The 27,770-nt window shown below is 34.9% G+C and overlaps 2 protein-coding genes across 4 annotated transcripts; both read right to left on the reverse strand.

Moving 5' to 3' along the window:
• Positions 1-1,834: 1,834 nt before the first annotated feature.
• On the reverse strand, positions 1,835-17,003 carry LOC102579401 (probable cyclic nucleotide-gated ion channel 20, chloroplastic). 3 transcript variants are annotated; one of them, XM_015303920.1, is made up of 14 exons: positions 16,844-17,003; positions 15,968-16,030; positions 14,240-14,759; positions 12,829-13,020; positions 11,586-11,684; positions 10,707-10,844; positions 10,137-10,385; positions 9,645-9,905; positions 8,966-9,111; positions 8,396-8,473; positions 5,309-5,438; positions 4,128-4,374; positions 2,506-2,668; positions 1,835-2,140 (listed from the first exon to the last, which is right to left on the reverse strand). In XM_015303920.1, the coding sequence occupies exons 3-14, from the start codon at positions 14,741-14,743 to the stop codon at positions 2,032-2,034; spliced, it is 2,316 nt and encodes a 771-aa protein (XP_015159406.1). In that variant the 5' UTR covers positions 14,744-14,759; positions 15,968-16,030; positions 16,844-17,003; the 3' UTR covers positions 1,835-2,031. The 3 variants fall into 3 exon arrangements, with proteins under 3 accessions (XP_015159406.1, XP_006364384.1, XP_015159407.1); XM_006364322.2 differs by having other exon boundaries at positions 15,956-16,030; XM_015303921.1 differs by lacking the exon at positions 15,968-16,030.
• A 2,541-nt stretch (positions 17,004-19,544) lies between these two features.
• LOC102580157 (long chain base biosynthesis protein 2b) lies at positions 19,545-24,910 on the reverse strand. The gene is made up of 12 exons (XM_006364325.2): positions 24,554-24,910; positions 24,392-24,457; positions 23,275-23,363; positions 22,860-23,005; positions 22,658-22,782; positions 22,492-22,585; positions 22,224-22,387; positions 21,866-22,027; positions 20,919-21,045; positions 20,630-20,796; positions 20,417-20,524; positions 19,545-19,896 (listed from the first exon to the last, which is right to left on the reverse strand). The coding sequence occupies exons 1-12, from the start codon at positions 24,677-24,679 to the stop codon at positions 19,801-19,803; spliced, it is 1,470 nt and encodes a 489-aa protein (XP_006364387.1). The 5' UTR covers positions 24,680-24,910; the 3' UTR covers positions 19,545-19,800.
• Positions 24,911-27,770: the final 2,860 nt, after the last annotated feature.

Raw genomic sequence — 27,770 nt, forward strand, 5'->3', positions numbered from 1 at the left:
AATTCTTGTGATTTTTTACATATAAAATTGTATTCCGCATTAATAGTTGGATATGCACGCAGATTTATAGACTATAGTACTCCATATCTATTTTAGGATAGAGGAAGACAAACATGTTATGTTTAGCTATAGCTAGTTTAATTAATGTAAGCCTTATGAAAAGCATCGACGACGACGTGAAAAAATATTTACATAATTAAATCACTTATATATAAACCGAACAATAGATGCAGACATTCTGGAATCAGAAACTGGAAATGGATGGTGTGAGTTTGTCAAATGCTCGACAAGCCGCTACATTAGCGGCGCATAAACTATGTTCGTCAACCAAGTTTGTTCAGTGGTCGTAAGCTTATTAATCTGACCCAAATTGGTACACGCCAATTCCATTTCGCCGGATTGAAAGAGCTGCTCGTCGCTTCTGGCCGCCTTATTCCGTCACCCGAGATCCAAGTCAGCACCGGCAAAGATCTCTTGATTCCTCGCGGCCGGGCCGGTTGAAAGCCACTTGACTCTAAGGAGAGGACCACCCGCTAGCGGATCAGAAAGATTTGTATGGAATGTCCTACTCCTGCCTGAGCTTTCCGATCAACCAATCCCATATAAACCTTTACAATCGTATCGATTGTTAACTTGAAAATATATATGCTCGATAATATAAAAAATATTCTATTTTCAGCGTATATAACTTAACGAGCTCAACGCAATCTATAAATATGGGTGACAATGCTCACCTGTTTTTTTAATTACCATTTTTATTGACAAACAATTAATAATCGAGATGCAACTGTCTGAGTAGTCGTAGTTTTTAATTTGTTCAGAAAATTCTCCATAGTTTTATTGGTAGATAAATGAAGTGTCAGGCCAAAAAACAAAGGAATGTATATTATAACCAACTGTAGAGAATAGATGACAAAAAATAAAAATAAAAATACTTGTCTACCTATTTTTGCTTCCTATAGCACTTCTTTAATTAGGATTGGAGGAAAAGATTGAAGTTTGTTCATGTTATATATTCAAAATTGCTCCATTTTATCATTCGTTACACTTTTAATTCATTCGTATCCTTATCGTTAACAGATTGGTATAACGAACATACTTCGTCTCCACATTGGATCATAAGGATTAAAAACTGTTCATTCATATAGAGACGTGGAATAGGCCCAACCATCAACAACCTGATCATATTTGATCAAGAACAAGATCATAAGAATAAAAAACGTGAAATTTTATCCTAAGGATGGACATAATAATTGATCAAAATTCTAATGGAGGACAAAATTACTCGATTTCACATAGTACAAGAGCAAATTCGACCTTTTCCCCCTTCAAAATTTAAAGCATTTTCCAAAATAAGGTTTAGAAAACTGAAAGAAAGTGATTTTGCTCTTTTATATGATAAATATGGACCTCCCCAAAAGGTAATTTTAATGTGGCCGATTTCCTCTCTTTTGCAATCAATTTCACTACGGCAGTTGCTGCTCTAGCTAATTGTCCACCATTTCCAAGTGTGATCTCTATGTTATCTATGGTTGTGCCTAAGGTCATATCGATTGAAATAGATTCTTCTTTTGATCAATCGAAACCCCTTCTCAAACTGTACAAGCTTCTTCCAAAGCATACAAATTTCTGGATGTAGATAATGATATCTATACATATGGATCTTATATATGTCGTAGAATGAAGTCCCACATGGGTGGATATATATATATATATCCAAATCTACCGAATCACTCATGTTATGATCTTGGGTCTTCCCGTTCCGTCATCTGGCTTATGTTCTTCATGTAGCATTCAGAGCGAATGACTATGAAATCACGTCGATACTTCCACATGGGTTACTTAGGAGATATTTCATTTAGTAATCTGTTCTCCTGGGATATATAGGTTATTCAATACAAAACTTTAGTCTCAGTTTTGATTGGCAAATAAGTACTATACATATATTACTACATGCAACAAAGAATAAATATAGATATACAGACTAAAAAGCATTTGGCAGAAGAAATAGTTAGCATTGATAGTAGTATATTAGTGTTGGGGGCTGGAAGAGTCTGTTCGGCTTTGACGTTTCTTCCTGTATCTCCAGGCAACTTGTATCCGCCTTGCTGCCAGCCCTCGCCAATATGGAGATTCATACCTGACATATTATCAAAAAGATGAAACTATAAGAGAGTTGACGAATTATGATAGCTCAGCTGGACCTAAACTTTCACCTTGTTGGTGAGAGTTCAATTCCTGACCTTGTAAAGGCCCAATGACTTGGAACTACAACTCAATTTTGAAACATAAACATGTAAGTCTGACATCACCTCCAGAGAGGCTTCTTACTACTTGATCTTCTCATACTCTGTATGCCTACTTTACGGATCTCCAATATCATGAGTGTAGTTGTGAAATATTAATGTCGCGTTATTTTATTTATCACCATGTTTCAAGTGTTTTTAAGAAATAAACAAAAAAAAAAAATGCATTGAACAATCAATAACTGTAAAACTGAATTACCTTAGGGCACCTTGGACACGTGGACTCCTCAAGAATCTTGCGAAAAGATTTGTGACTTCTTCAAGATCTGAAGCTCGTAATGTAAATGCTTCAACATTTGTGAGGCACCTGACTAGTCTGTTGCTCAGCAATCTGTGTCCTGGAATTCTGACCTTTTTCCCATCTGAAAGAACAAAAAAGAGAAGTGATGATAGGAAAACATTGCAATATCTATTTCATTCACACAACTTGATCTCTTCCAAGACAAGAAGAAAACTCTAAGCTTATTGAAGCTTCAGATGGCCTATTCGATAATCTAGAGGACTAAAGGCAGAAAAAGTGTTAACCGTTCTTCATATGGTTTTGGATTATCTTCACTAAATTGTGAACACTCAACTTCATTTAATGGGGAAGTCACCTCTGTGATTTGACTGGTTGAAAGTTCAAAACAAATATTTATCTGAAAATCAAAACCATCAAAACACAGACTTGAAAAAACTACTTATTGACCCTGGAAATCCACAGATTTATTGCATCCTGAATTGAACTAGTCTACAATACGAGAGGAAACCCTCAAAGTTCAGATTCAACATAGACAATCTTAATTGAGTAGGGCACATTGTAATTTAGGTAGTCCTCCCATTTGGTTGAGGTTATCTCTTAGAACTCGAGAACTCGATAAGCAGCTCTTGTTGAAATGGAACTGATGAAGTTGATCCCTACAATCTCCTTTCTGGTTTTTCTCTCTAACTTCGTATTCTACCCTTTTAGTTTTATTAGTTACTTTCTCTGTTAATCCTTAAACACGTCGACATTTGATATCTCAAACAACGAGAATTAATTGCACATTTGGTAATTCTCATGGAAAGATACCCTATCTGCTCACGTTTGTAAAGATGGATCTTGGGCCTAACTCAACCCCCAAAGCTAGCTCATGAGCGGAGAATTGTCCAAGTCCATATAAGGAGACCAAATTCTCATCCCTTTTCCGATGTGAGAATTCTTAACACTCCCTCGCACACACAGACCTCGTTAACTGGAGCGTGACACTTAATATGGGGGCCCAACGTCGGTGAACAAAGAATTGGGATGAGCCTGACTTTGACAACATGAATAGATGGATCTTGGGTCTAACTCAACCCCAAAAGCTAGCTCATGAGGGGGGATTATCCAAGTCCATATAAGGAGACCAAATTCCCATCCCTTTTCCGATGTGAGAATTCTTAACACTCCCTCGCACACACAGACCTCGTTAACTGGAGCGTGACACTTAATATGGGGGCCCAACGTCGGTGAACAAAGAATTGGGATGAGCCTGACTTTGACAACATGAATAGATGGATCTTGGGTCTAACTCAACCCCAAAAGCTAGCTCATGAGGGGGGATTATCCAAGTCCATATAAGGAGACCAAATTCCCATCCCTTTTTCCGATGTTGGAATTCTTAACAACGTTATAATTTGAAACAATTAGAGTGTTTTGCTAGTCTAATAAGTCGCAGCAAAAGCTTTGACAATTTTTTTCATTGTTCCAATGAATATTGTCATATCTAATAACCACAAATTTGGAGCCAACATTCTATCATGCATATATGCTAAATATGAATGCACTCAAAAGACAATCTTTAGAAGATGTGTAATCACCTCTGTTTATAGAAGAATGCTCAAGGCACCATGTGAGGAGTTCTTCCCCACAGGCATCCCCTTCAGACAAGGAGGCCACATTTCCATCTTCTCCAATGCTTTCCATCTTACCCCGAATTATGAAAACCATCTTGTCAACTAGACCACCACGGTATAAAACTTTGCTTCCTGCTATGTATGTTTTCTGTCTCAATCTCTCACAGATGGCATCTATAATAGGTTCATCTAGAAGTGCAAATATTCGAACCTGCAAATCAACAACGTAATGCAGAAGTCATGACAAAAGCATCAAAGATTATATGTTCAATATAAAAGAGCCATTTACTACCAATTGAAGTTGATGAAGGGAGAGATCAACATTTATCTGATATAAATAAGTGGACAAATTTAAATTTGCATGGATAAAACAATGTGTACTTTGATGTACTGAAAACAAAATAACTCTTTAACAATTCAACTCCACGGCTCCACCCAATCACCACCTTGTACCTTCTCCCTATGACCAGTGACCCACACCCAAACCTGCTTTATACAGACCTCTACTACTTAATCTGAACCCAAGCTTCTATCTATTTGTCCCTGACTCCCTTCTAAATATGTTTCTTAACATTTCTTGCATCTACCTAATTGATTACTGTTCTACTTCTCCAATTTTTCTACAAACACTATGTCTCAGTACCAAACAAGTTGGGATTGGCTATATGAATACTCACTTCTTTATTTAAGCTCATTTCATATCATCACCATACAAAAAAAAGTAAAAAATAAGTTTTATAGAGCACATATCCCTTGTTCCCTATCTGTATCTGAGTCTGCATTGATACCAAACATTTATAGAGCACATATCATGTCAGACTTGATAAGAAGGCAAGTCTCGATGGAAGGCAAAGTAACCCTGATGTTACAAGTTCCAATCAATGAATCTCTTCCATGCAGAGGGAAGGCTAAACAGCTTAAATCTAACCCCAAACCAGGAAAGCCCCTTTTTTCCTGTCTGTTCAATTTGGTTAAACTAAAATTGACACAAAAATGAAATGTTTCAGAAACCACACCTTGATTGGCTAGATCAATGGTTCTAATGAAAAATATATGTACTGCATGTGAGCTCATCTATAAAGAGCATGAGGAATAAAATAATAAATAGAAATAAAAGATCCAATAGTAGTCCAGTCGGAATTCACCTTTTTGATGAATTTAAAAAGATGTCTCCTTATATCTCTTTGAAGGTCTTCAGGAAGATTCTCTAGTAGCATTTCTTCATTGACCCCTCGGGTAGCTGCCCAGTTATATCTCTCTGCCTCTTGAACTTGCCTACAACGGAGAGGATCATGCTTTTAGATTTTCTTGTAGTACAGTAATGAGAATGGATTCCAAAAAAGCTCATTTCTAAGACACATGATAGTTTATCATTTTGGATTAACATTGATCATACTACTGGTGCTTTAATCTGCAAGAATAGAAGATATACAATGACAGCCCCCTCTATATTTCTAGAACAATTAAAAAGAAGCCTCCCTCTGATCCATTTAGGAAATCACCCTCGCATTACAGATCTCCTAAAAGTAATCGATCTCATGGTCTTTCACTTAGAAGTATAGATACAGTCTTTACTTAGTTCCCAAATAATACAATAATTTCATCCATACAATTTTTGTTATTCTTAATATCATTAGAGAGTTAATAGCAAAGCCAAGACTCAGAGGTGGAAAGGGTGGTCCAATTTACAAAATCATTTTCATGCTTTTGACAGGAAGATTGAAGAAGGTGATGCACAAGTTGGTTGATAAACATAAGATGGATTTCCTCAATGAGAGGCATATCATGGATGCTGTGCCCTTAGAGCTAATGAGTGTGCAAGTACCAGGTTAAAAAAGTGGAATTCTATACAAGTTGGCTATTGAAAATGCATATCCGCATATGACCAAGTGAATTTGGATTTCCTACTCTGTCTCCTGGTCATATGCAAACTTGGATTTCCTACTCAATCTCCCAAAGGAAATGTATCAAATGGATATTCTTTTGTACCAGCAGAAAAGATATTTAGTATTGGTTATAATTTTCCAATGCACATCTTCCCTTCACAAAGGGGTCTTAGAAAAGGAGACCCTTAGTCTCTTTTCCGGTTCTTGTTGGTCAGGAATATTCAGCAAAATGATAAGAATAGCCCAGTCATAATGGTTGGGTAACGGTTTTAAAGTAGCTAGCAGTGGGCAGTGGGTCCAACACAATGAAAATCTCACATCTACTATATGCTGATGATACATTAGTATTATGTGATGTTAGTGTGGAACAAAAAAGGCATTTAAGGCTTATACAAACTGGTTCTGAAGCACTGTATGGCCTAAAAGTAAATTGGAGGAAGAGTTTTATGTTCTCTGTGAACCAATTACAGGACATTTCATCACTTGCTGGTACAGTGGAATGACAAGTTGGTTCCTCAGCAACTAACTATTTGGGTCTTCTATTAGGTGCAAAAAAATAAGTTGCAGGAAAAATAGCAGGAGTGACAAAAAGATGAAGAGTAAAGATGAACAGAATGGAAAAGTCAATATTTCTCCTCTGGGCGGTAAACTGATTCTGATCAACAGTGTGCTTTCATATAGTGCAACATCATACTGATATGTTAAGCCAAGGTCATGAAAGAGGACATATAAAGGACTGTTATACAATTCGGCTGGCACTTAGAAATCTAAGTTGCTAAAGAAAATTTTCCAGGTAGTTATAACTTATTCAACCAGAAATAATACTTGAAATCATTTTTCCAATAATAAGAAACAACTAGAAAGGGTAGTATACAGAAAATTTACAATCTTAGCAAGTCTCTAAAGGATGGAAACGAAGTCCAATCCAAGAAAGGCTTATTTGTAACTTGTAAGTAAGTAAGGTCACATTAAATAGAAGTCTGTTTAAATAATATTTTGATATTTTCTGCCATTTTAACTACTTCAGCAGAATAAGCCACTAAAAAGGGACCAAAGGAAAGGCTTCTTCTGACTTGTAAGATAAGCTGAGTGATGCTTATCTAACAAGCTGCAATAGTAGTAATCTTAGATAGAGTGTTTTCCCCCATGAATCACATCTTTTGATTCACTTTGTTTTTGGCTGGATTACACAGATAGAGGTTAGCAGGTTGTGGAGTGTGGTCTCGATTATCCTTTCATACTAGTAGTCATAGTATTACTCTTGTAGCTCTGGTTCCTCGATTCTATTATTATTTGCCGCTTTTTGTACTTCTATTATCGTATTTTTTGGTATAGTTATTGTACAGGATGCTTTGTCATTCTTTCTATAATTATTTTTCCATGGCCTCTCCATTTCTGTTATTTCCTTCTCCGAAATGCTTTTATTTGTGTTTCATCGAACTGGGGTCTATCGAAACAGCCCCTCTACCTCTAGGGTAGGGTAAGGTTTGTGTACACCTACCCTCCTCAGACCCCACTTTGTGGGATTACACCGGGTATGTTGTTGTTATTGTTACACAGATAGAGGTTGAATACCAACTTCTCTTTCCCCCTTTTCAGCAAGCATAACATTCATTGCAAAACTAAAATGTTTGATGAAATGTACTAATCTATTTGAGAACAAAGTGATGGAGAACTCCAATGGGTGTAACACTTCGGATGCAGGAGAACAAGACAACTAGACAAGTGCACTTCGAAATAAGTGGAGAAGGAAGAAGGAACTTTGAGCCCACAAGGGTATGAAATTCTTTAAAAGTCAATTCTCAAAATTCAACTCCAATTAAATTAAGCAATAAAAAAGTACATTTAGGCATCCAACACCAAGACTCACTTGCAAGAAAGGAATGTTAAGGATATAATAAAAAATTAATTGGGAATATTAACTTAGTTAGATATTCTAGACAACTAATAACCATATAACATCTCATAAAACTAAAATTTACATCAAAACAATCAATCAGAACTATACTCAATTTGAGCTTACTCTGTACTTGCATCCCACATAACTAAACATTCAGGACTTTGAGGCCACATTGAGCTAAATTAATAGATCGTACTAATTCTACAAGTTTGATCCTAGAAAGTGGAAAAGCAGAGTTGAAAAACACAGTTCCATCTCACAGAAACTTCAAGATTCGACTGAGATCCAGAATTAATGAAATTGAAGATAGGTGTGAGATATGATGATGAACAACAGATCACACACGCACTCAACCCAGGGATGCAATCAATCTATACAAGTATATTAGAAGAAAAACTTCGGACTATAGAAGTCAGATGTAAAGAGAAAAGAGCATCAAAGGCTACCTTCTCAGTTCTACTGGCAAGCGCCTATGGCTCATCCATTGTTCAACATCACGACGTCTCAGAGACATTTCTAACCTCCTGCAGAGAAAAAAAAGAATGTTCATCAACAGCTGCACAAAAAGTGGTGCACAGTCAACACGAAGACATACTCACATCTAACAGTTACATCCAAGTAAGAGAATGTTTATCATGTTAGACAGAAAGACAGGTGAACAATGTCCCAAAATTTCCACAACCAAATAGTTTTGTTATCCAAAATATTCCTCCAAATATTCACTTTCTAATTTCCAACACATAACTAATCTTTTTCCTGAGAAGAGGCAATGGCCTCATGTTTCAGCTGAGAGAAACAATTACAAGATACTTATGTATAACTCTTGGGGCAGAATAATATAGTTACTCTTCCACACAATATATTTATTCAATTAACTGTCAGTGTTCCCTGAACAGACTAAAAATAGAATGGCAATCATGATTATCCACAAGCATCAAGTATGTTCCTTTAAAAATGAGCTTTGCTGGAATACACAAATACTGAACTAGTTTAGTTAGGATAATAGAAATTTGTACCTGCGATCTAGAGACTGCAGAAAGTTTTGCATGTTTCCAATCAGGAGGGCAAAAAACAGGAGTCCCATTCCGATGATAGCCATTGTGAACAAAACTTCCCACTCAAAATAACTTGGGACTTGATTGCCAGCTAGTGTACTAATTTGCTTTAAACACCATTATAAAAAATATGTATCAGAAGTTAATTACCACACTACATGACACAAGTAACTCAAAGAATGCAATGTATAAAACACCTGTGTTGACTCATACAGGATGAAATTGTGTTAATATTATTGTGCCAAAATATGCTCAGTCTAAGCTGGGTTTCGAAATGTCTCTGATTCTCACTCAATTACTTTAGTGCTATTTTTCTGACTTGTAATTTTCTATGCCGTTCCCTCCTTGCCCTAGTTTCAAAACAAAGGATAAGGGTATAACTGTATAACAATATCTAAACACCATAGTATGCAATTTGGATCTAAATCTGGAAGTCCCCATAAAACAATGAAACTTTTGCCTACCATATTACTTGACAAACTACTTGGGGACAAAGAAGTACTCTTAGAAATTTATCAAAAGCTCTGCAGTAAACCTACAATCCACTAGAACATGTAATACAAATTTCATATTTTAATTCAGCTGATATTAGAAATATGCAGATCATACACCCACAGTCATGAAGACTGGGTAAAGATACCTGGAATCCCCAAAACAATGAGTACACATATCTTGTGACAACACTCCCTTCAGTGGTTAGGTTAACAGCTTGTTCATAGATTCCATAGTCAAAACCTCCATTAGTAAAACAAGCAACTGCATCAGAATTGTTCTTCCACTGATCCCATGTTGGATCCCTCCTAAAATTTCTGTAGTCGTTGCCATAACCACAGTCTATGAATTCCACACACCTCGCTATCTTTGATTCATGACAAGCATCTCGAAGACATTGATTCACCCTCTAGAGATGGAGGAAAAAAGTTAGATCAGAAGATAATTTTGAAACAAGGACAAAGCAATTGGTAGGAAGCACTTCGAAATTTTCAATATGTTTGTCTCACACATACCCACAAACCCCTCTAGCCTCAGAAGTGTACAAAGAAGCAAAAGTAATGGCTATATCATAAACAAAGACATAATGAAATTGAAGTAAGAATAGAACAACATAGTACTATGAAGAACATGTTTTCACCTGTAAACCAAAAAGATACCAGCATGAGCCCACCACATGGCTTGATAAAACAAAAGTGAGAAGATTTATGAAAAAATTTGCCCATGCAGACTCAAATACAAAACCACTTGGAGACTGGCCAGCTATCAAAGGCAAAAACCTGCACAACCTGGGAATGTACTGGAGTAGTATAGCAACCCTCAGTAGATTCTTCGCGTAATTTGCCCCAGATGATGCAATAGACTTGGGTAAAATCAGCAATACGATGATCTGCACATAGCGTATATATTAATTATGCCTCAAAATCAACAAGAGACGGAGAAGACACCAAGGGAATTAACTTTACTAATAACTAAACGCCGGTGTTCAGGTTGGGTACAATAAAACCAAAAGAAGGTTGTCCTACACTCCTACTACAATCAGTTAAAAAGTGGGTGTTATTACGTTCATGGTGTACATAAAAGCACTTAGTATGTGAGAGAAATAAGTTTTCATTACTAATTCTATCAGTATTGAGTCCAAGAATATCCAAATAATGGAGTACACAGATATGAAGGTTAGAGAAATAGAAGAGAGGAAAGGCACATTTACCTGAGGAAGTGGTAATACGATAAAGAAGTCAACAACAAAGTATCCCGAGAGATAGTTTATAGCAATCTTTTTAGGGTGGTCAACCAGGTCACCTGCTCCCACCACCCTAGATTCAGGGGCAACATAAGCTAATCGGAACTGCAAGAAAATGGACATCACATACGCACACATTATTGAAATAATAGACAAGATGAACAAAAGTGAGTGTCAAAGACTTGTCTCTATGCAGGAAAGTGGGAATAAAGGAAGCAAGGTCAACCAGCTTTGAAAATCTATTAACTATTTAGTTGGCTCATTGAATTAACTAAGCATTAAATGGGATGCAGCTGAATTGTCAATAAATACATTTAGAATAGAGTTAATCTGCAGAAGTAAAAAAACGTCATTCTAGCAGTATAATTCTGGAAAAATAATAAATATTGTAAAACCAACCAAGAAATGACCAAAAAAGCCAGTTATGCCGACAGGTCATCAGGAAAGAAGAGGACCAGATGACATCTCATATGGTCTGTGTTGAGAATATAATTAAGTAAACAAAAGTGTGCTCTCTTTAACAGCTTAAGATTTTAGATGAGATGGTCACACGCTTCAACATGTATCAGAGCAAGCAGAGGTCCCGGGATCAACTCTCACCGCCACACATGATCAAAAAAAATTCACGTGATTGGCCCATGAAAAAAAAATCAGGCCCGCACGTGAGGTGGCATGGTGAGAATATAATTAAGTAAATAGAAGTGTACTTTTTCTAACAACTTAAGCTTTTAGATGAGATGATCACACATTTCAACAGTGCGCAAAGAATATTAATATTGCACAGGTAAACTGTTGTTGCTAATCAGAGAGGAAAAGGATTCAGCAGAGTGAAGTGGGAACTGTTACCTGAAGAAGGATGTGCATTAAGTAGATGATATCGGTGATGCTCCTCAAAATCACAATAGTTGTTGTGAGGGGCCAATTTAGTATTATGCATTTGTTCCCCTATAATCAGAACAAGAAGAATAGTCTTTTAGAGAATTAATTCAACTACTAATCTTGTTTACCATATATAGAAAATTCTGGCACTACGAAAAATATTCATATGAGCGAGAGAGAATGAAATTCCATGTAAATGCCTAACAACAACAGACATTTTGGATTCAAGATCCACTGAAAGAAAGGAATGTCTCGTATGAACAAAATTTAACGGAGTGAAATGTCTCAAGATCACAACATGCCTACGAAAGCATATAACTTCTGCTTTGGGGCTGTTTGATTGGTGGGATAAGAATAATAATCCCGAGATAAAATGTGGGATTATTTTATAGCTATCCCATACAGAAGGTGGGATAGCTAATCTAACAGGATCTCCCAACCCATGGGATATCCTAGTCTATCCTATCCCAACAAACAGTTTTAACTCATATCCTGAAAGCATAAAACCTGCGAGATGCCGAGAATAACTTCAGTTGAACAGATTATGTCCATTAATCTCAGGCATAAGAAAGTGGCTCTATGTTCTTGAGGTAAGAATGGCCTACTCTAGACTGAAATAGATTATCCATGGTATGATCTTGTGTAAAATAGTGGAATCACAAACCTGTCTTACATAGCTAGTCAATACTGTTCATGTATTTCACAGCTTACCTTTGTAGTATTTTATAATTGATTGATCATCTGCATCCTAGGGACTGAGGGTGGTATTGATATTTTGCATGAAATTACGTTCTTTATTATGCATGACAATTATGGAGAGATCATTCTACCCATTTGGCCATTTGTGTATGTCCTGTAGTGTTCACTCAAATTTCAAAAGGAAAAATACTTTCATTATATTAAATCAGTTCTGGTTCTGCAAAAGCTATCATCTCTTACCAACCTATTCACTTCCTATCTGCGAGAAATGAATTAGCAAATCTTAGATAGTAGTAAGCCTCAGTGGGTGAGAAACAGAATCACCTGATTCTCTTTTCTTAGTAAAAGCATGCCAAATAATGTGAACTTTGAAAATATACTGCATATACCTAGATCTAAGTAGCACTAGCTAAGTGACAGATAATCATACATATTTATATATGTTTTATCCCTCTTAATCAAATTATAGAAAGGAAAGTGATTTCTCTCTCATAGAACTATAAAAGATTACCTTTTGGACACAAAGCAAAAAGAAGAACAGGGGATCAATAAATACAGCAGATAGGCATGAGATGACAAAAAATTTGTTCCACTTCTGGACAATCTTCGCATGAGGATTCATGACGCCAGGAATATATGGATGCAAGAAAGAACAAGTTCTCTTCGCCCATCCTTTGGCATCTCCATACAGCACATTATGGAACTGTAGATAAGCACAATAAGAACAAAAAAACACGATAATTTAGACAGCTTAACATCCAGTGAAATATTTGGAATTCGTAGGAAATGAATGATGTATCTAAGAGCAACAGCTGAAGTACCTCAAACAAAGAAAATTTAGAGAAAGCCACAAGAAAAAGAGAAAGAAAAAGAAGTTAAAGGATAGAACAGCTTCAAAGCCTTAAATGTGCACAGGCCCATGAAGTTCTTAAGCTTAAAATTTGCATCAACTGACAACAGAGTGTGACTACTCTATTCCTCTCTTTTATTTCCATTTCAGGAAATGACATGGAACACCATCTGCACAGAGCCTCAACTAACTTTGAGGAGGCAACCATTCCAACTCAAGACTCATCAAAACTGTAGAAGCGTAATTGGGAGAAGCTTTATACCACTTTTTGGATAATAGATCTTATGCCTCAGTATACTTTTATTCATCTATCTACACAGACTTCACAATCCCTTGTCGTTCTTATAACATCTTGAGAATCACTGCAGGAAGTTTCTAAAACATCATCCATCTCTATTTTCAACATTTGCACTAGGCTAAAAAGACTACAATTAGCACAAACAGAGACAAATGGGTAAAAGTCGGTGTATTTTAGAATTGAAACTGCTAGTCAGCTATACGATATTATCATACTTGTCATCTGTTCATATCTGTGAATCACAGGCATATAGTTATTTACCATTGATATAAGAGGCCCCGTAAACTCGCAGGGGCGTAAATTCAGTAAATATTTAGGCACACAAGGATGATAGGTAAAGAGACAAATATACTTTCAACTGAACTAAGGTTATTCTTTTTCTTTACTTCTTTTGAACTTGTAAGGCAGTAATTCTATTAAAAACAGGAAACTGACACTAAGTTGGTGCCAGGGAATTATAATGTGACATGGACAAGGTCATTCTAATAATGGATATTGGAACTGGAAACCACAAAGCTTTCATTATTGCCAAAACCATAATCGAAGATAACCCAAAGTTTGATCGTTATGAATTCATCAGTATATCATCAACTTGAATGCATAAATAGGGGAAGTCAATTGGCCATGCATAGTAGTTTACCAAAGAACGAAAGCCATAGATGCATATTTTGAAAATAGTGTTCATGGTAGATAAAGCTAGAATTGGGACTCTGAAAATCACATCATAGCACCTAGCTAGGAAGTCATACATTTAAGTTGATCAAAGTGCAATACCTTGTGATCAAATATATCTGAAGACTTCGAATTATTTTGCCGTGCTTTTAAATGGTAATAGGTTGGACATGTTGTGCAATACGGATCGTTGCACATGCCCAGTTGTCCAGACTTAAAGAGATGTTCATTTTTCCCAGTGTAGTCATTATTACGCCAATCATTTCGTTCTGCACTGCTAATTGAAGGATATTTTTCTGTTGTAGGCAGAGTTGGTTTATGCACTACTGCAGCGGGAGTGGGCCGAGAGCTATTCTCAGGATCGCGACCAATATATAATGGCCCACTCATTTGAACCAATGAAGTTCGCCTCTCACTTCTCAAAGGACCAGTATAGCCTACATAACTACTATCATTTTCAAATGAATCCATAGAGCTCATTGGCATTGACAGGGATGCACTCCTTGTCCTGTACGTAGAACGTCGATTTTGAAAGGCGTCATTTCCATCAGACTGTGGATATGATGGTGATAACATCGGCATCTCATCTTTTTCAAAAGTGTCCATCCCTCAGATAGTCAACCTGCAAGAGGAATTTAACAGCATTTTAATGAAGAAAAGCTTCTTTTTTTTTTGATAACCAAGAAATCCGTCTGTGACCCGCCCTTTGGACCAATCACAGCCTTCTAAACTCAGTGGATAATGGGCCCGCCCCTCTACCCTTCTCCACTTAAATACCGGGCTTCGCTTTGCATAGTGTGGGGCTTGAACTTGCGACCTTAATGAAGAAAAGCTTTTGCCAGAAGCTTGACAGTTTAAAGAACAAAAGATGCAAAATGACTTCACAAGTCTTTGCAAACCAAAACTACAAAATCTAACAAAAAAATAAAAGTTCAACGAGTACCCAAAACAAATTTCTAAAGTAAGCTAGATTACTTGACACAGTAAAGCAAATAGCAGATTTCCAAGACTGCAGGAGGAAAATGGAAAACTACCACCCAAAGCGAACCAAAGTTCTCAGACAAAAGCATGGTGAGAACTGAAAAAGTTATATACACAACATAGATTATTCAGTAGTTGTGAAGTGACACTTACGTGAGTGTGCATTCATCGCGTGAGACATATAGATCTGTATAATTTTGTTCAAATACTTCCACAGTGCTGGGAATCCATTAGAATGCATTGAAAATTTTAATTTCTCTTAGAGAAAAGCTTGTATCAAGAGAAAGTCATAAATTAGACTCATTATGAAATAGATTATTGTTCTCCTTAGTCTCTAATGATTGTCGAGAAGGTGTCACGTGATCTTATAACTGTCACTCTTAATTCACCTTCTCTTCCAATCCTATAAAAATGGATGTCTAGCAGCTCAATAACCTAAGACTCTCTTCAAGTAGAAATCATATTCACAAAGGTATGAGATCATCATAGGAAATAAATGTGTGTATTATACATATGACTTTTATGGAAGGGGAATGCTTTTCCTACAGGAATGTGTGTGTGTGTGTGTATTATATACATGATTTTTATGGAAGGGGAATGCTTTTCCTACATAATTGATGCCTCGAAAGATTTCATAAAGATTTCATGATCAATAACATGCTGCGTTGAGCCTAGTTTTACGTGTCTGGATATGCATGCCGAATAAATTTTGTTCCACGCTCTAAACTGGAAAATTTTATGCAACACTTGATAGAGTCTAACCTCATGTGACAACAACATACCCAATGTAGTTTCACAAAGTGGGTTTGGGGAGGATAGAGTATATGCAGACCTTACCCCTTACTTTACCTCAGAGGTAGAGAAGTTGTTTCTGATAGACCCTCGGCTCAAGAAAAAACAATCCAAAGCAATCTAGCAAAAGAAGTAACGGAAGTACATGAAACAACAAATAGTAAACAGAACACTACTACCACAAAATAATATCTCTAGCATCATTTGACAATCTGTCAAAATTATCAGATTCAAACCCTCTATTATATTCATTGCGGGCAAGTCAACTTCTTTCAACAAAAAAATACATAGTTTAAAACCCTCCTTATCTCCAAACCCATCATCTCCCTCCATTATTTTTTTAAAAAAAATAAAATACCAAGGATGGCAAATAGGAAAAGCTTTTATTTTTTTATTTTGTTTATGACCATGGTGTCCGGGTCTATCACCAGCAACAAGTGGCAAGTAACTCTGTCCACCAACGATATGACAGATGGAAGAATCACTAAGTGTTTTTTTTATCTCCACTGAATTTTGAACTTGAGATCAGAGTTCTTAGTCACTTCATTGACCACAATACCACACCAATCGGTGCAAAGCTTTTATAAGTTTAAAATCATGAAATAATTTAGAATTTGCTTCTAAGTTGAATTAATTGGGATAAATGCAGGATTTTTGATGCATGAACAGAGTACACACTCTACTCTGACTAACAGACGCAAGGTTCTTGTAATCATCGAAAACGAAAAGCTGATAACCCACTTCAATTTCAACATATTTCAAAAAAAAAAAAAAAGACAAACAAAAATCATTAAACACACAATTCAACTTAACTTCTTTAACTTAAATTATAAGCAAAGGAAAACTGAAATTTAATCCAAGAAACTCAAAGAAAGTTAAGTAAAACTGAAAATTTCGAGTACAGAAAAGATGAAGAAAGAAAGTAAATCAAACCTGATACAATTGCAAAAGAATTATGGGTTCAATCTGCTTCCGGCATTGGGAATATCAGAGTAGCAGAGAAACAGCAATGGCCAATTGGGTTTTAATAAACTTCTTATGCTAAACAGAAGGAGCCGTGTAGGAGAAGAGAAAAATTAAAAAGACGACTTAAGAAGACTGACTGAAAGAGAATTGAAATTTATTAGTCTTTCCTTTCATATTACTTGGTCGTTCAAACGACTCGTGGTTTTTTCCGACCCTACCCCCTAACATTTTTGTTTCTATTAATAGAGAAAAAATTTCTTTCTTTTTTAATTTAATCTTTACATATAGAGCGATGGGTTTATGGCTTGATTTATTTTTATTATAAATTGGCTTAAAAATAAATATTTTTAAGAATTTCTTTAAACACTACAAAAATTATTTTAGCATAAATACATCTAAAATAAGTAAATTCAAATAGGTTTTTAGTACTTCCTTGATCTCAATTTATGTGATATTATTTTATTAGACACGAAATTTAAAAAATAAATAAATACCAAATTATCTTTGTTAAATTTACTTATAATAGACTTTTCTTCGCAATAAAGTAATAAAAGACTCCCCATAAAAGTAAAATATGAATTATGCTATTGGAAAGATATTTAAATAAAAATATATATAACAACTTTTTAGGACAAACAATAACATATCACTGAAATCTCACTAGTAAGGTCTGAGAAGGTAAAATACACACAGACCTTATCACTTCCTCATAGAGGTAGAGAGGTTGTTTCCAAAAGAGTTGAACAGATACAACTATTCTAGATATAAAGAAGAAAATATAGCACATCACAAGAAAACAATGTAAAGTCTACTAGAAGAGAGCGCAAGACAACAATAAAATAGTAGAATAATTGAAACACAATAGCAAACTAGAATAGATTATTGAAATAATAATAACTACGGATGGATATCAAAAAAAGAAACTAAATGAAAAAAATTGACACATAAATCAATAAATTAAAAAACCGCGAAAATAAAATATATAGACAAATCAACATTTTAAATTTTAATAAAAAATTTAGTAACCACACTCGTAAATCATAGAAATTTATGGACTCATCCGAACCTAATAATTTTAACTTAGAGCTCTATGGGTGAAATAGGAAAATACTGGATTATTAATGAAGTAGTAATCCAAACTGAAATTATCTCTTTAAGTATGTTTTTTTGTTTGATAGGGCTTCTGGTAGGTGACCAAAGTAACACCTCATATTTTTAAACATTAATTAAGATACAATTATTTTATTATTATACATGCAGACCAATTTTGTTATAACATCGTATTCTCTTTTTATTTGTTGGCATAATCTACGTGGGTCGTTATCTGTCTATTTTATTAAATAATAAATAGGGCATTCAATATGTCATGCATTCTGCGTCCTCCTTTTTCCTTTTACTATACTATTTCTCCCTTCTCCGTTTCAACACATTTATCATAGTTTGACCAGGCAAAATTTTAAAATAAAGAGACATTTTCTTAACAAGATCAAACAAAAAAAAATTATGATGTGTAATTTGAAAAGAATAAAATTCATACAAACTTTATCTTGCTTTTGTAAAACGGAAATAGTTATTTTTAATAGATTCTTGTATCTATATGACCTCTGTCACGGGTTATTTTAATTTATTTCTTTTCCTTTTATGTATTTCGGTCGCTAAACTTTTAACCGGTCAATATAAAGACCTAGTGAACAAAAGGGGAAATCTCAGTCTTTAGATGACAAATTAATTATTAGGAGTACTGTATTATTTTTATTTTTTAAAAGTGTGGCTCCTTTGTTTTTTCTAGTAGAAGCTGAGCCACTAAATTATACCCCCAGCCCCATGTTATAGCTAGAAGACAAATGAACAAATTAAAAATGATTCAAACAATATTATTGATGAAATACATAATATAATCTCATTGATCGGCAGCAAAAAAAAGAGTGAGTATTCCAATCTCCAGTCAAGAGAAAGAAAATCAAAGAACAAAGTCTCTAGCAAAAATACAAAAGAGGGTAAACGAATTTGCAATATCGCTCTTGTCGCCCTTCTTGTTTCGTCTTTTTGCCCCTCTCAATCTCCGCCTTATCTGAAAATCTTCAATACTGTCAAATAATTTTATTTTTATAAAATAATGATGTCGGAATCAAATTGTGTACACCTTTTCTTACAAGTAACTCTTATCTATAACTGCTTCAGCAAACAAAATTACCAAATGAGTTTTTATCTCCACCAGTATTTACTTATAATTAATCATTAACTCTTCCAGATTAAACTACCGTCATTATGTCGTTGTAATTAGTGATTAGATCTTTCCCATAACATCAGTATTTCTTTTTTCTTTGAGATCATTAGTTGGACGGATTTTGCTTATTTTTTTTCCATTTTGTGTTCGATACTCCCACTTCTACTGGATCTCAATCTATTCACTTTACAAGCTTTATAAAACTATTTTCTGTGAGATGAGTGCCTTCACCTCTGTAAGAACCTTTATCTCAAAAGAGATTAAGGCCAGTTTCTGACCATTAATTCCTTAACAAAACCTACATTAACAATAAGATTTTCAACTATGAGTCACAACTAGTTTCAAGAGCCGTCAAATAAACCACTGGCGTTTACTCCCAAATAGGTGGGAATTATAATGCAAAGAGGACCACCTGATTAACCCCATATCAATACCAGCAACCAGTCGTCAATTTCTTTAACCAATCCAACAAAATCTCCACTATTCACAGTTCATCAGCCTTTCAAGAAATATTAGACAGTGCTTTACATTAAGGTAAAAAAACGTAAGACTATCTCAATTAATAAGTTTTACAACTTTCTGTACAAGGAAACAACAAAATTTCCACACATCATATCCAAAGGATTTCAAAATCATACATGAAGAATAAATAACAGCTCAGAACCTCCTTCGGAGAACTAAAATAAAACTAGAGTACTCATTCCAACTTGACTCTGTTTTCTTCTACCTGCTGTTTCTGGGGCTCGGCAGGAAAGTATTTTATTCCAGTTAGATCACCAACTTTGCTGATAACCTGATAAATGCAACAACTTGTAATTAGCTATCAGTATGCTAATATGGATTTTTTTGATATGGTTATGTTCTCTATTACAAGATTTATTAACTGAGATATCTAAATATGTCATCCATGCATACGAGGATCACAGTAAAATGTCCTCGATCATCAAAAATAGGATCTCAGCTATTGACCAACTAATCAAAAAAAGATGAGTATAGGAAGGTTGATGTTTCACACTATAGCTCAAACCTAGCAGCACTTATAAAAGGAGCATGGATGAAAGAATAATTACGTCATCATTTAGCACTAAATTATGTGGGCAATGTTTTAGTTCAAACCGTCTACATTAAAAAGATTACAAGGACAACTCCATGAAAGAAATATCGCAAGTGCAAGTGACAAAGTGATAACTGATAACTCATCGATCTAAGGTTATGCAAAAGGTTATCCTGAGTGCAATTAGTGTTGACATAGTGAGAGTAGAAGACACGAGAATTTGCTCAACAGAAATGACAAAAGGAATTTAAGGTCTAACCTCCAGTGCTATGTTAAGATCTTCCCGTGAGTGAGCTGCAGAAATACATATGCGTGCTCTGGCCAAAAGTAAAGGGGTTGCTGGAAAACCAACTATCACTACGGCCACCTATAATAACAGTAAACGAAGTAAATTCCAAGATAAGATCTACTGGTAAATTTAAACAATTGCCAATATACTAAAAACTGAGCCTGAAATGACAAGAAATTGTACATTCCGTTTGAGACACTCCCGTGAAAAGGCAGGTATTTTTCCAGGATTGTAGATCATGATGGGCATCACAGGAGAATCATTGTCCCCAAGGACCTCAAAACCCATCTTCTGTAGTTCTGATCGGAAAAAGTTGCTATTTTCACGAATTCGAGCCAGCTTCTGAGCTCCTACAATAACAAAGTAGCTCTTATGATGAGTACACAATTTTTACAATCCCAGTGGTCCAGATGCCATTAGAATTATCACAAGCTGCTAACTAGGAGCAAATTTTGATAGTCAAAGTTCTGACCTCTACTAGTACCATCTTCACCAAGTATAACCTTGATAGCAGAAATGATTTGTTGGGCAGCTGGAGGTGATATTGATGTGGCATACAGATGAGCTGGGCAAGAATACTTCAAATATTCAATAAGTTCCTGCATTTGTTGTCAAATGTCAAAATCAACAATTATAAAATAACATCACATTAACCTAAAGAAGGGATCTTCAAAAAGCAGCTGATAAGGTGGAAAAGAAAAATAGAAGAAGAAAAAATAAGCAAAATAGTCCACCAGCAGTGTAAAGGGAATGCTATGTTGCAAAAGAATAGGCAAAAGGCTCACAAACACAAAGTTAAGACATATCTGCATCACTGGAATGTTTAGCATCAAATTAGGTTGCTAAGTTTGACATAGTTTCACTTGTTTTTTGTTTTTTCTGGATAAGGCAAAGATAAACATAGTTCACTTCTTAAAAGTTAGGTTTTCTGGATAAGACTGGAAAACAATATAAAAAAGAACAACCGATGAAGATAATCTCCAACAGATCCAGGCCTCCAAGAAACATGTAAAGGGAATTCAATACCAGCTAAAGACTACATGGAATTCAAACAGAAAACAAAAGACAGATGCTTTCTTCTTCTTTTTCTACTCTGTTTTGGGGATAAAGAACAAAAGACAGTTGTCAATTCACTAAAATTAAAATCTGAAAGATAATAATATCATTGTTTCCCCTTTGAATCTTCCACTAAGATGAAGTGCGTCAGCAGAAGTGTCAATAGTTTACAGATTGGACTAATGACACAACTGTCTGACACTGTAAAAGTAGTGTATGAATGTCACTTTGATTTCACTATTCCACCCTATTTATCATACTGCCATGCACTTCAACAAATACTAGAAACAAAGACTTTATCTATAGACAATGAGAAAGAAAGTCAGCTAGCACCATTATAAGAATGCCACTGAAGAAACATACTTTAGATCCAGCAATATAACCCCCGCATGAACCAAATGATTTTGTGAAAGTTCCCATCATAATGTCCACATCAGCTGTGTCAACTCCCAAGAGCTCACAGACTCCCCTTCCTGATTTTCCAACAGCTCCAATGCTGTGTGCCTCATCCAAATAAACATATACCTGCAATGAGGTAAAAATACAACCCACACAAAGATGCATGAGAAAATTAAACCTATTGGAGTCTCGCAAGGCATAAGAAAAGAAATTAGTCCCCAAATAAACGAGAGCTTGGTAAAAGTTGAGACAATGAAGAAATAGAAGCCTAGCTCTTAGAATAATTAATGATGATCAAACCCATAGTTATACTGTGCACTACCTTGTATTTCTTGCATATGGCGACAATCTCTGGAAGCTGACATAGCTCCCCTTCCATGCTGTATATGCCCTCCACTATAACAATTATCTTCTTCCACGGCCTGTGTGTTCTGGGTTGTCCCTCAGCAATATGTTCTCTCAAAACCTTCTCCAAGTGAGAAGGTGCTACAGAATTGAGGGCAAAGCAAAGCTTCAATAAGAAATCAGATGAACTCATCATAGACACATGGTATGGCTGAAAGGACAAAGCCCAAGTTGCAGAAATTTACTGTTATGTTGAAAAACACGAATAGTAGCTCCAGACCCTCGAGCACCATTTACAATAGAATTGTGGTTGAGAGAATCACTAATAATCAAACCTCCCTGTAAATGACCAAATTAAAAGATAAATGTACCGCAAATAAAACATGAATAAATTTTACAAACTATTTGTACCTTTCCGATCAAGACAGGAAGTATGGCTGAATTTGTTACGTAACCCATGCCTGTGACAATAGCAGCTGGCTTGCCAACAAAATTAGCCACACAATCTTCCAATTCCATATGGATGCTTGTGGTACCTAAGATGACAAAATTTTAGAAACAGAGTTTCCTACTCAGGGAGACACAGCCGCAACTTCCACAAAATCACGCTTACCTCCATCAACACGGGCACTGCAAGTGCTCGCAGAATACTTTTTCAAAGACTCAATGACACGAGGTGTACAATATTCATCCGATGCAGCAAAACCAAGGTAATTATATGAACCCAAGTTTAGGCACCTTGAAACTTTAGTGGTCCGCCTGCAAAATGTGCAAGTACATGGAATATAAAAGTAAGTACAGAAACATCAACTTCTCCAAAATTGTTTGTAATAGTTTGGATATAATAAGTATACAAAAAAACAGACAAGTAGCCCTACAGGACCAGTGACCAGAGAAGCCAAAGTAACTTTACCTTCATAGTTCTCTAATTGTAGTATTGAAAAGACAATGGGAGAAATTACAATACCAAGGAGAAAATTTACAGAATATCAAAATAAAATTAATTGAACTGAAAGACCCATACTCACTTTAGTGTCTTGTTATTATCATTGGACAAACGCTCCACCACATCAAACCAAGCATCAGGAGGACTACATATTGGCCGTCCAAAGCAATCCTACAAGTAATGATGGTATAAAGTATATGAACCAAAAACCAATGCTTGCACAGCAATGAATAATCAGCAGCTAACTTTTCATAAAGAATTTACTTTTTTCTCTTGGATGCATGGATACCAAGAATTAAGGTTTCTTAGAAATAGAAGAACTCAAGATATAAAGCACAGAGCAATTCAGATTGATACACACCAATAGGAAGTACACTGATAAAGAAGTTTTCAACCTCGTTTACTTTATGAAGTCCTCCTGTATTACTTATAACGCCATCCTCTCTTTTACATATGGATACTAAAACCTAAATATTCTATAGCTCTAAGGGAAATAAACTTCATGTCTTCCTTTTCAAACAAAAGCACATACAATCCCACCTTCTACTGTTTCCTTTTCTTGATAAGTCCCTGCAAATAGATGCTGATCTGTTTGGCAGCTGATATCTGAATTTCATCCCAATCGACTTGTGCATCTTCTCTATTTCACTAAGGGGCTAGATGATTGGACATCTGGACTTTATTGTTTCCTCTTTGCTAGGTGAATAGTAGGTAAAGTAACTCAACTTTTCGTAGCATAACCAAACTTTTCCATGTAAAATTAGTCCCTAATAATGACACATATTTAATTTAAAAATCTTACATACTGATCATTTGAGTGAACAAAGCAAACTCAAAATATTTTTATTCAGTTTGTCACAATAAGCAAACTTGAAAAGCTTCAGAAGGAACAAATAGAAAGGTGTAACGCAGCCATTAGCGAAGTATGTTTGGGTCTCCCAAATAATCACCCTTCTGTTCACAAGATACTTGCTTAAATTTGAAGAAGTGGAAACACATAATAACAGCACAGAAGGCAACAAGCAAGCAAACACGTTCTAAAAATATGCTACACATGCTCTTCTCATAATTAACAGCTAACCAAATTTCAGCTTCATTTCCTTCTCTAAATCGCATAACATTCACCCAAGCAGATAAAAAAAATATAAGTATAATGCATAGAAAGTATCCAAAAAAAGTCTGGAATCAGGAGAAGTTACCTGAATGCGAAGATACAACCGACGGATATAGAAATCTTCAAGTCCTAAGCAGATCGGAGCATATCCCTAACATTCAAGCAATATTTTTTTTTTAAAAAACATCAAAATTCAAGTTCATTCTCAGAATCAAACATGACGAAGCAGAGGTGGAGAAAGTAATACCTGAAGATTGTTGCCACGCCACCAATCAAAGATCTTCCTGAAGAACTCACGGAATTGACCGAATGCGAAGAGCAATCCATAGCTGAAGTAGGTTGTCAAGGCGGTCAAGTATGGAATGGTGATCATTTTTGGACCGGTGTAGATCGGATCTGAAGAAGCAGAATCCGAGATCTCTGATCAGAGAAGAGAGAGAAAGAGAGGGGAGAGAGAGAGAGCGGAGAAGGGAGAGACGAGGGAGGGGGCGGGAGCTGGAACAAGGGAGGGAGAGGATTGGGTTTTGACAAAATCCAATCCCCCTCTAATTTTTTTTTCCTTTTTTCCTGTGAAATTTGCTCTTTTGATTATTCAAAAACGAGGGAATGTTTGACTCGTGCTTTTCCGAAAATTTATAGACTGTTCTAAAAGTACTAGTAGTACGTTTTGCTCTGATGATTGTGCCTTCATTTTTATTGGTCTAAGCAATTGAAAGGGAAATCGTGGTGCAGTGATAAATACTTTTTCATACGTTTCGAATTTTAGTGATTTTTGGCGTTAATTTAAATATAATTATATTGATTCAGATCCAAATTTTATCTATCCAATTACAGATATCAAACACCGGACAATAAATATAATAGAAAAAAAAAGGAAAAGGAAATTCAAAACCCACCAATTTTGAATGTTGTGTTTCAAATTTGGGTGTATGCATATGAAGCAACGACAACGGGTCCCTTGGTGTCAAAAAAAAGACTTAAATGTCAAGTTGACAGCCAATTTGCTCTTGATTTTCCCGTTGTCGCTGTTTAAATCGTGTCATGTTTTAGCGTGCATTTGGATATGTTATAATTTAAAATTAGTATTTGAATATGTAATATTGATTTCGTGTTATAAAATTTTCTAAAACAATGATTTAGAATCTTAAACCATAATTTTAAGTTTTTTCTTAATTTATGTATATAATTGATTTATAAGTTTATTTTTATTTTATTTTAAAAAAAAGAAAATCATCTTTTGAACTTTTATAAAAATAGATTCATATATGGTGTGAAGAAAATTGGTTGTACCATGTGCAAGTATTGTATTAAAAGATAACTAGTCATTGTTATTAGAGCCATCGAAATGGGTTTAGCCCATGAGGCCGACCCAATCTAACCCGTTATTAAGGTAGGGTTGGGATAGAATTTTTCAAGTCCTTTTAAAACTAGGGCTTGTAAGCCCGTCCCATATAAACCCTTGGCCCTTGAGGCTTGATTGGGGTCGGGTCGGGGTCGGCCCTTGGGCCAAAACTTTTTATTTAAGGATAACTTACAATAATCTCACTAGTATATAATCTAATTACTTAAAGTATAACTTACCTAAATCTCATAGTGTAAGACCCTAAATTACATTCTATCCCTACTATTTTCTATTTTACAAAAATCCCTTAAAATTTCAGCCACCCAGATACATAAATTTCATCCTGATACATTATATATGATACACTATATACTTGTCTGTTGCGCTTAATATGGAATATTAATGTAAAATTGATTTTCTTTCCCATAAATCACGCAGAACTGATTTTCTTTTCCCACAAATCATACAAACTTGATTGATATCAATTAATTCCAAATCTGTAACAACTTCACAAAATTCAAAAATCAAATTTTCATCTTCTCCATGAATTCAAAATCTTGAATCTGATCAAATCCACCATTGTAGATAATTGGACAAACAATTCACGTTTTTGAATCATCAATCCGAAATCATCAAGTATAAGAAATCGTCGAGAAATATGGATTCAATGTATCACGCAAACCTGATTGGACAAATAATTTCTTTTGTGAATCTCAAATCCGCCATTGTGGATGAGGTAGAACCATTTCTTTATCAATTTTATTCTTCCCAGTTCTTAAGTTGTCTTTTTTAAAAAGTTTTTTTTTTTTAGCTTTTCCATCTATTTTTTTTTATACATATGAATTATGCTCCCTTTTTTGGTATGGTACCTTGTATATTTAATTCTGATGATGAAAAGTTTCATGAAAATAAATCTAACCAACGAAATGATCTGTTAATCATGGAGAATTTGAGATCGAAGAAGTCAAAAAAAGGATGCATACTCGAGTTCAAAATCTACTATTGAAAAATATTGCTCAAAAAAGAAGGAAAAAATTGGATCCGTCATAACACAATCTTCACTATCAAATGATGCAGATCTACAATGTATCTCGTTTATTTTGATTCTTAAATTAGTCTTTGTTAGTGTTATTATTGATCTGATACATCAATACTATAATGCCTTTGTTTTATGCAATGTATCATCTCCTAATCTTTCGGCCTAAACTACCCATGTTAAATGAGTTCAATCTAATTCTGTGTTTTTTCGATTGTTCAAGCTTCCATTTAGTTGTTGATTCAAATGCATGATACATTACGAAAAAGATTTAGTGTTTTCATAATGCAATGTGTCATCATCCAATTTATTTTTTTGATACATAAAACCCTAAGATTGTTTATTCAGTGGTTACTACTAATGCAAGTCATGATACATTAGTAGTAAATGACGGGCATGTATTGTAACTTTGTATCTATGGATTATGATGTGGTCATTATTGTGTATCTGAATGTGAGTTGTGTAAAAATGTATCGTCTTAATAGATTGTATATGATCAAACTATATTGTATATGATACAAAATTATGAATATAACAACCCATTCAACAATATGAACTTTATACTTGATATATTTATAAGAACTATTCAAAAATTACAAAACAAAATTAGAATCGAGTTGTAACCATCAAATTTATGTATATGATACATAATTTAGACTACAAAGTATTTCAATTGTTTGTTTGATACATAGTTATAAAAAAAAATGTATCTGATATTCATTTAAGGTAGATAAGTTAGGTATCGTGTTTAACTATTTTAAAATATGATACAATGTATTACATTCCAGCATATAATTTGGACTTTATATGGAATATTAACTATTTTAGAATATGATACACCATTATATTTGTGAATATGGTACCACTCAATATGTTTCAGATACATTTTTTTATATAATGTATCATGAAGTTGATAATAATGTATCTGATACAATAAGATTGTGGAAAAAGGGTGTAAGTAAGCTTAAATAAAGTGTATCTATAAATGTATCAAAATAAATAAGAATTAAGTTATCAATCAGATACATGAATGAATCATCAACTAATTATAACTAATTAGTGTCCAATATATTAGCATGAATGAAT

This window comes from Solanum tuberosum, unplaced genomic scaffold (assembly GCF_000226075.1).
Source record: "Solanum tuberosum cultivar DM 1-3 516 R44 unplaced genomic scaffold, SolTub_3.0 scf00489, whole genome shotgun sequence".
In the NCBI taxonomy this organism is placed as follows: Eukaryota; Viridiplantae; Streptophyta; class Magnoliopsida; order Solanales; family Solanaceae; genus Solanum; species Solanum tuberosum.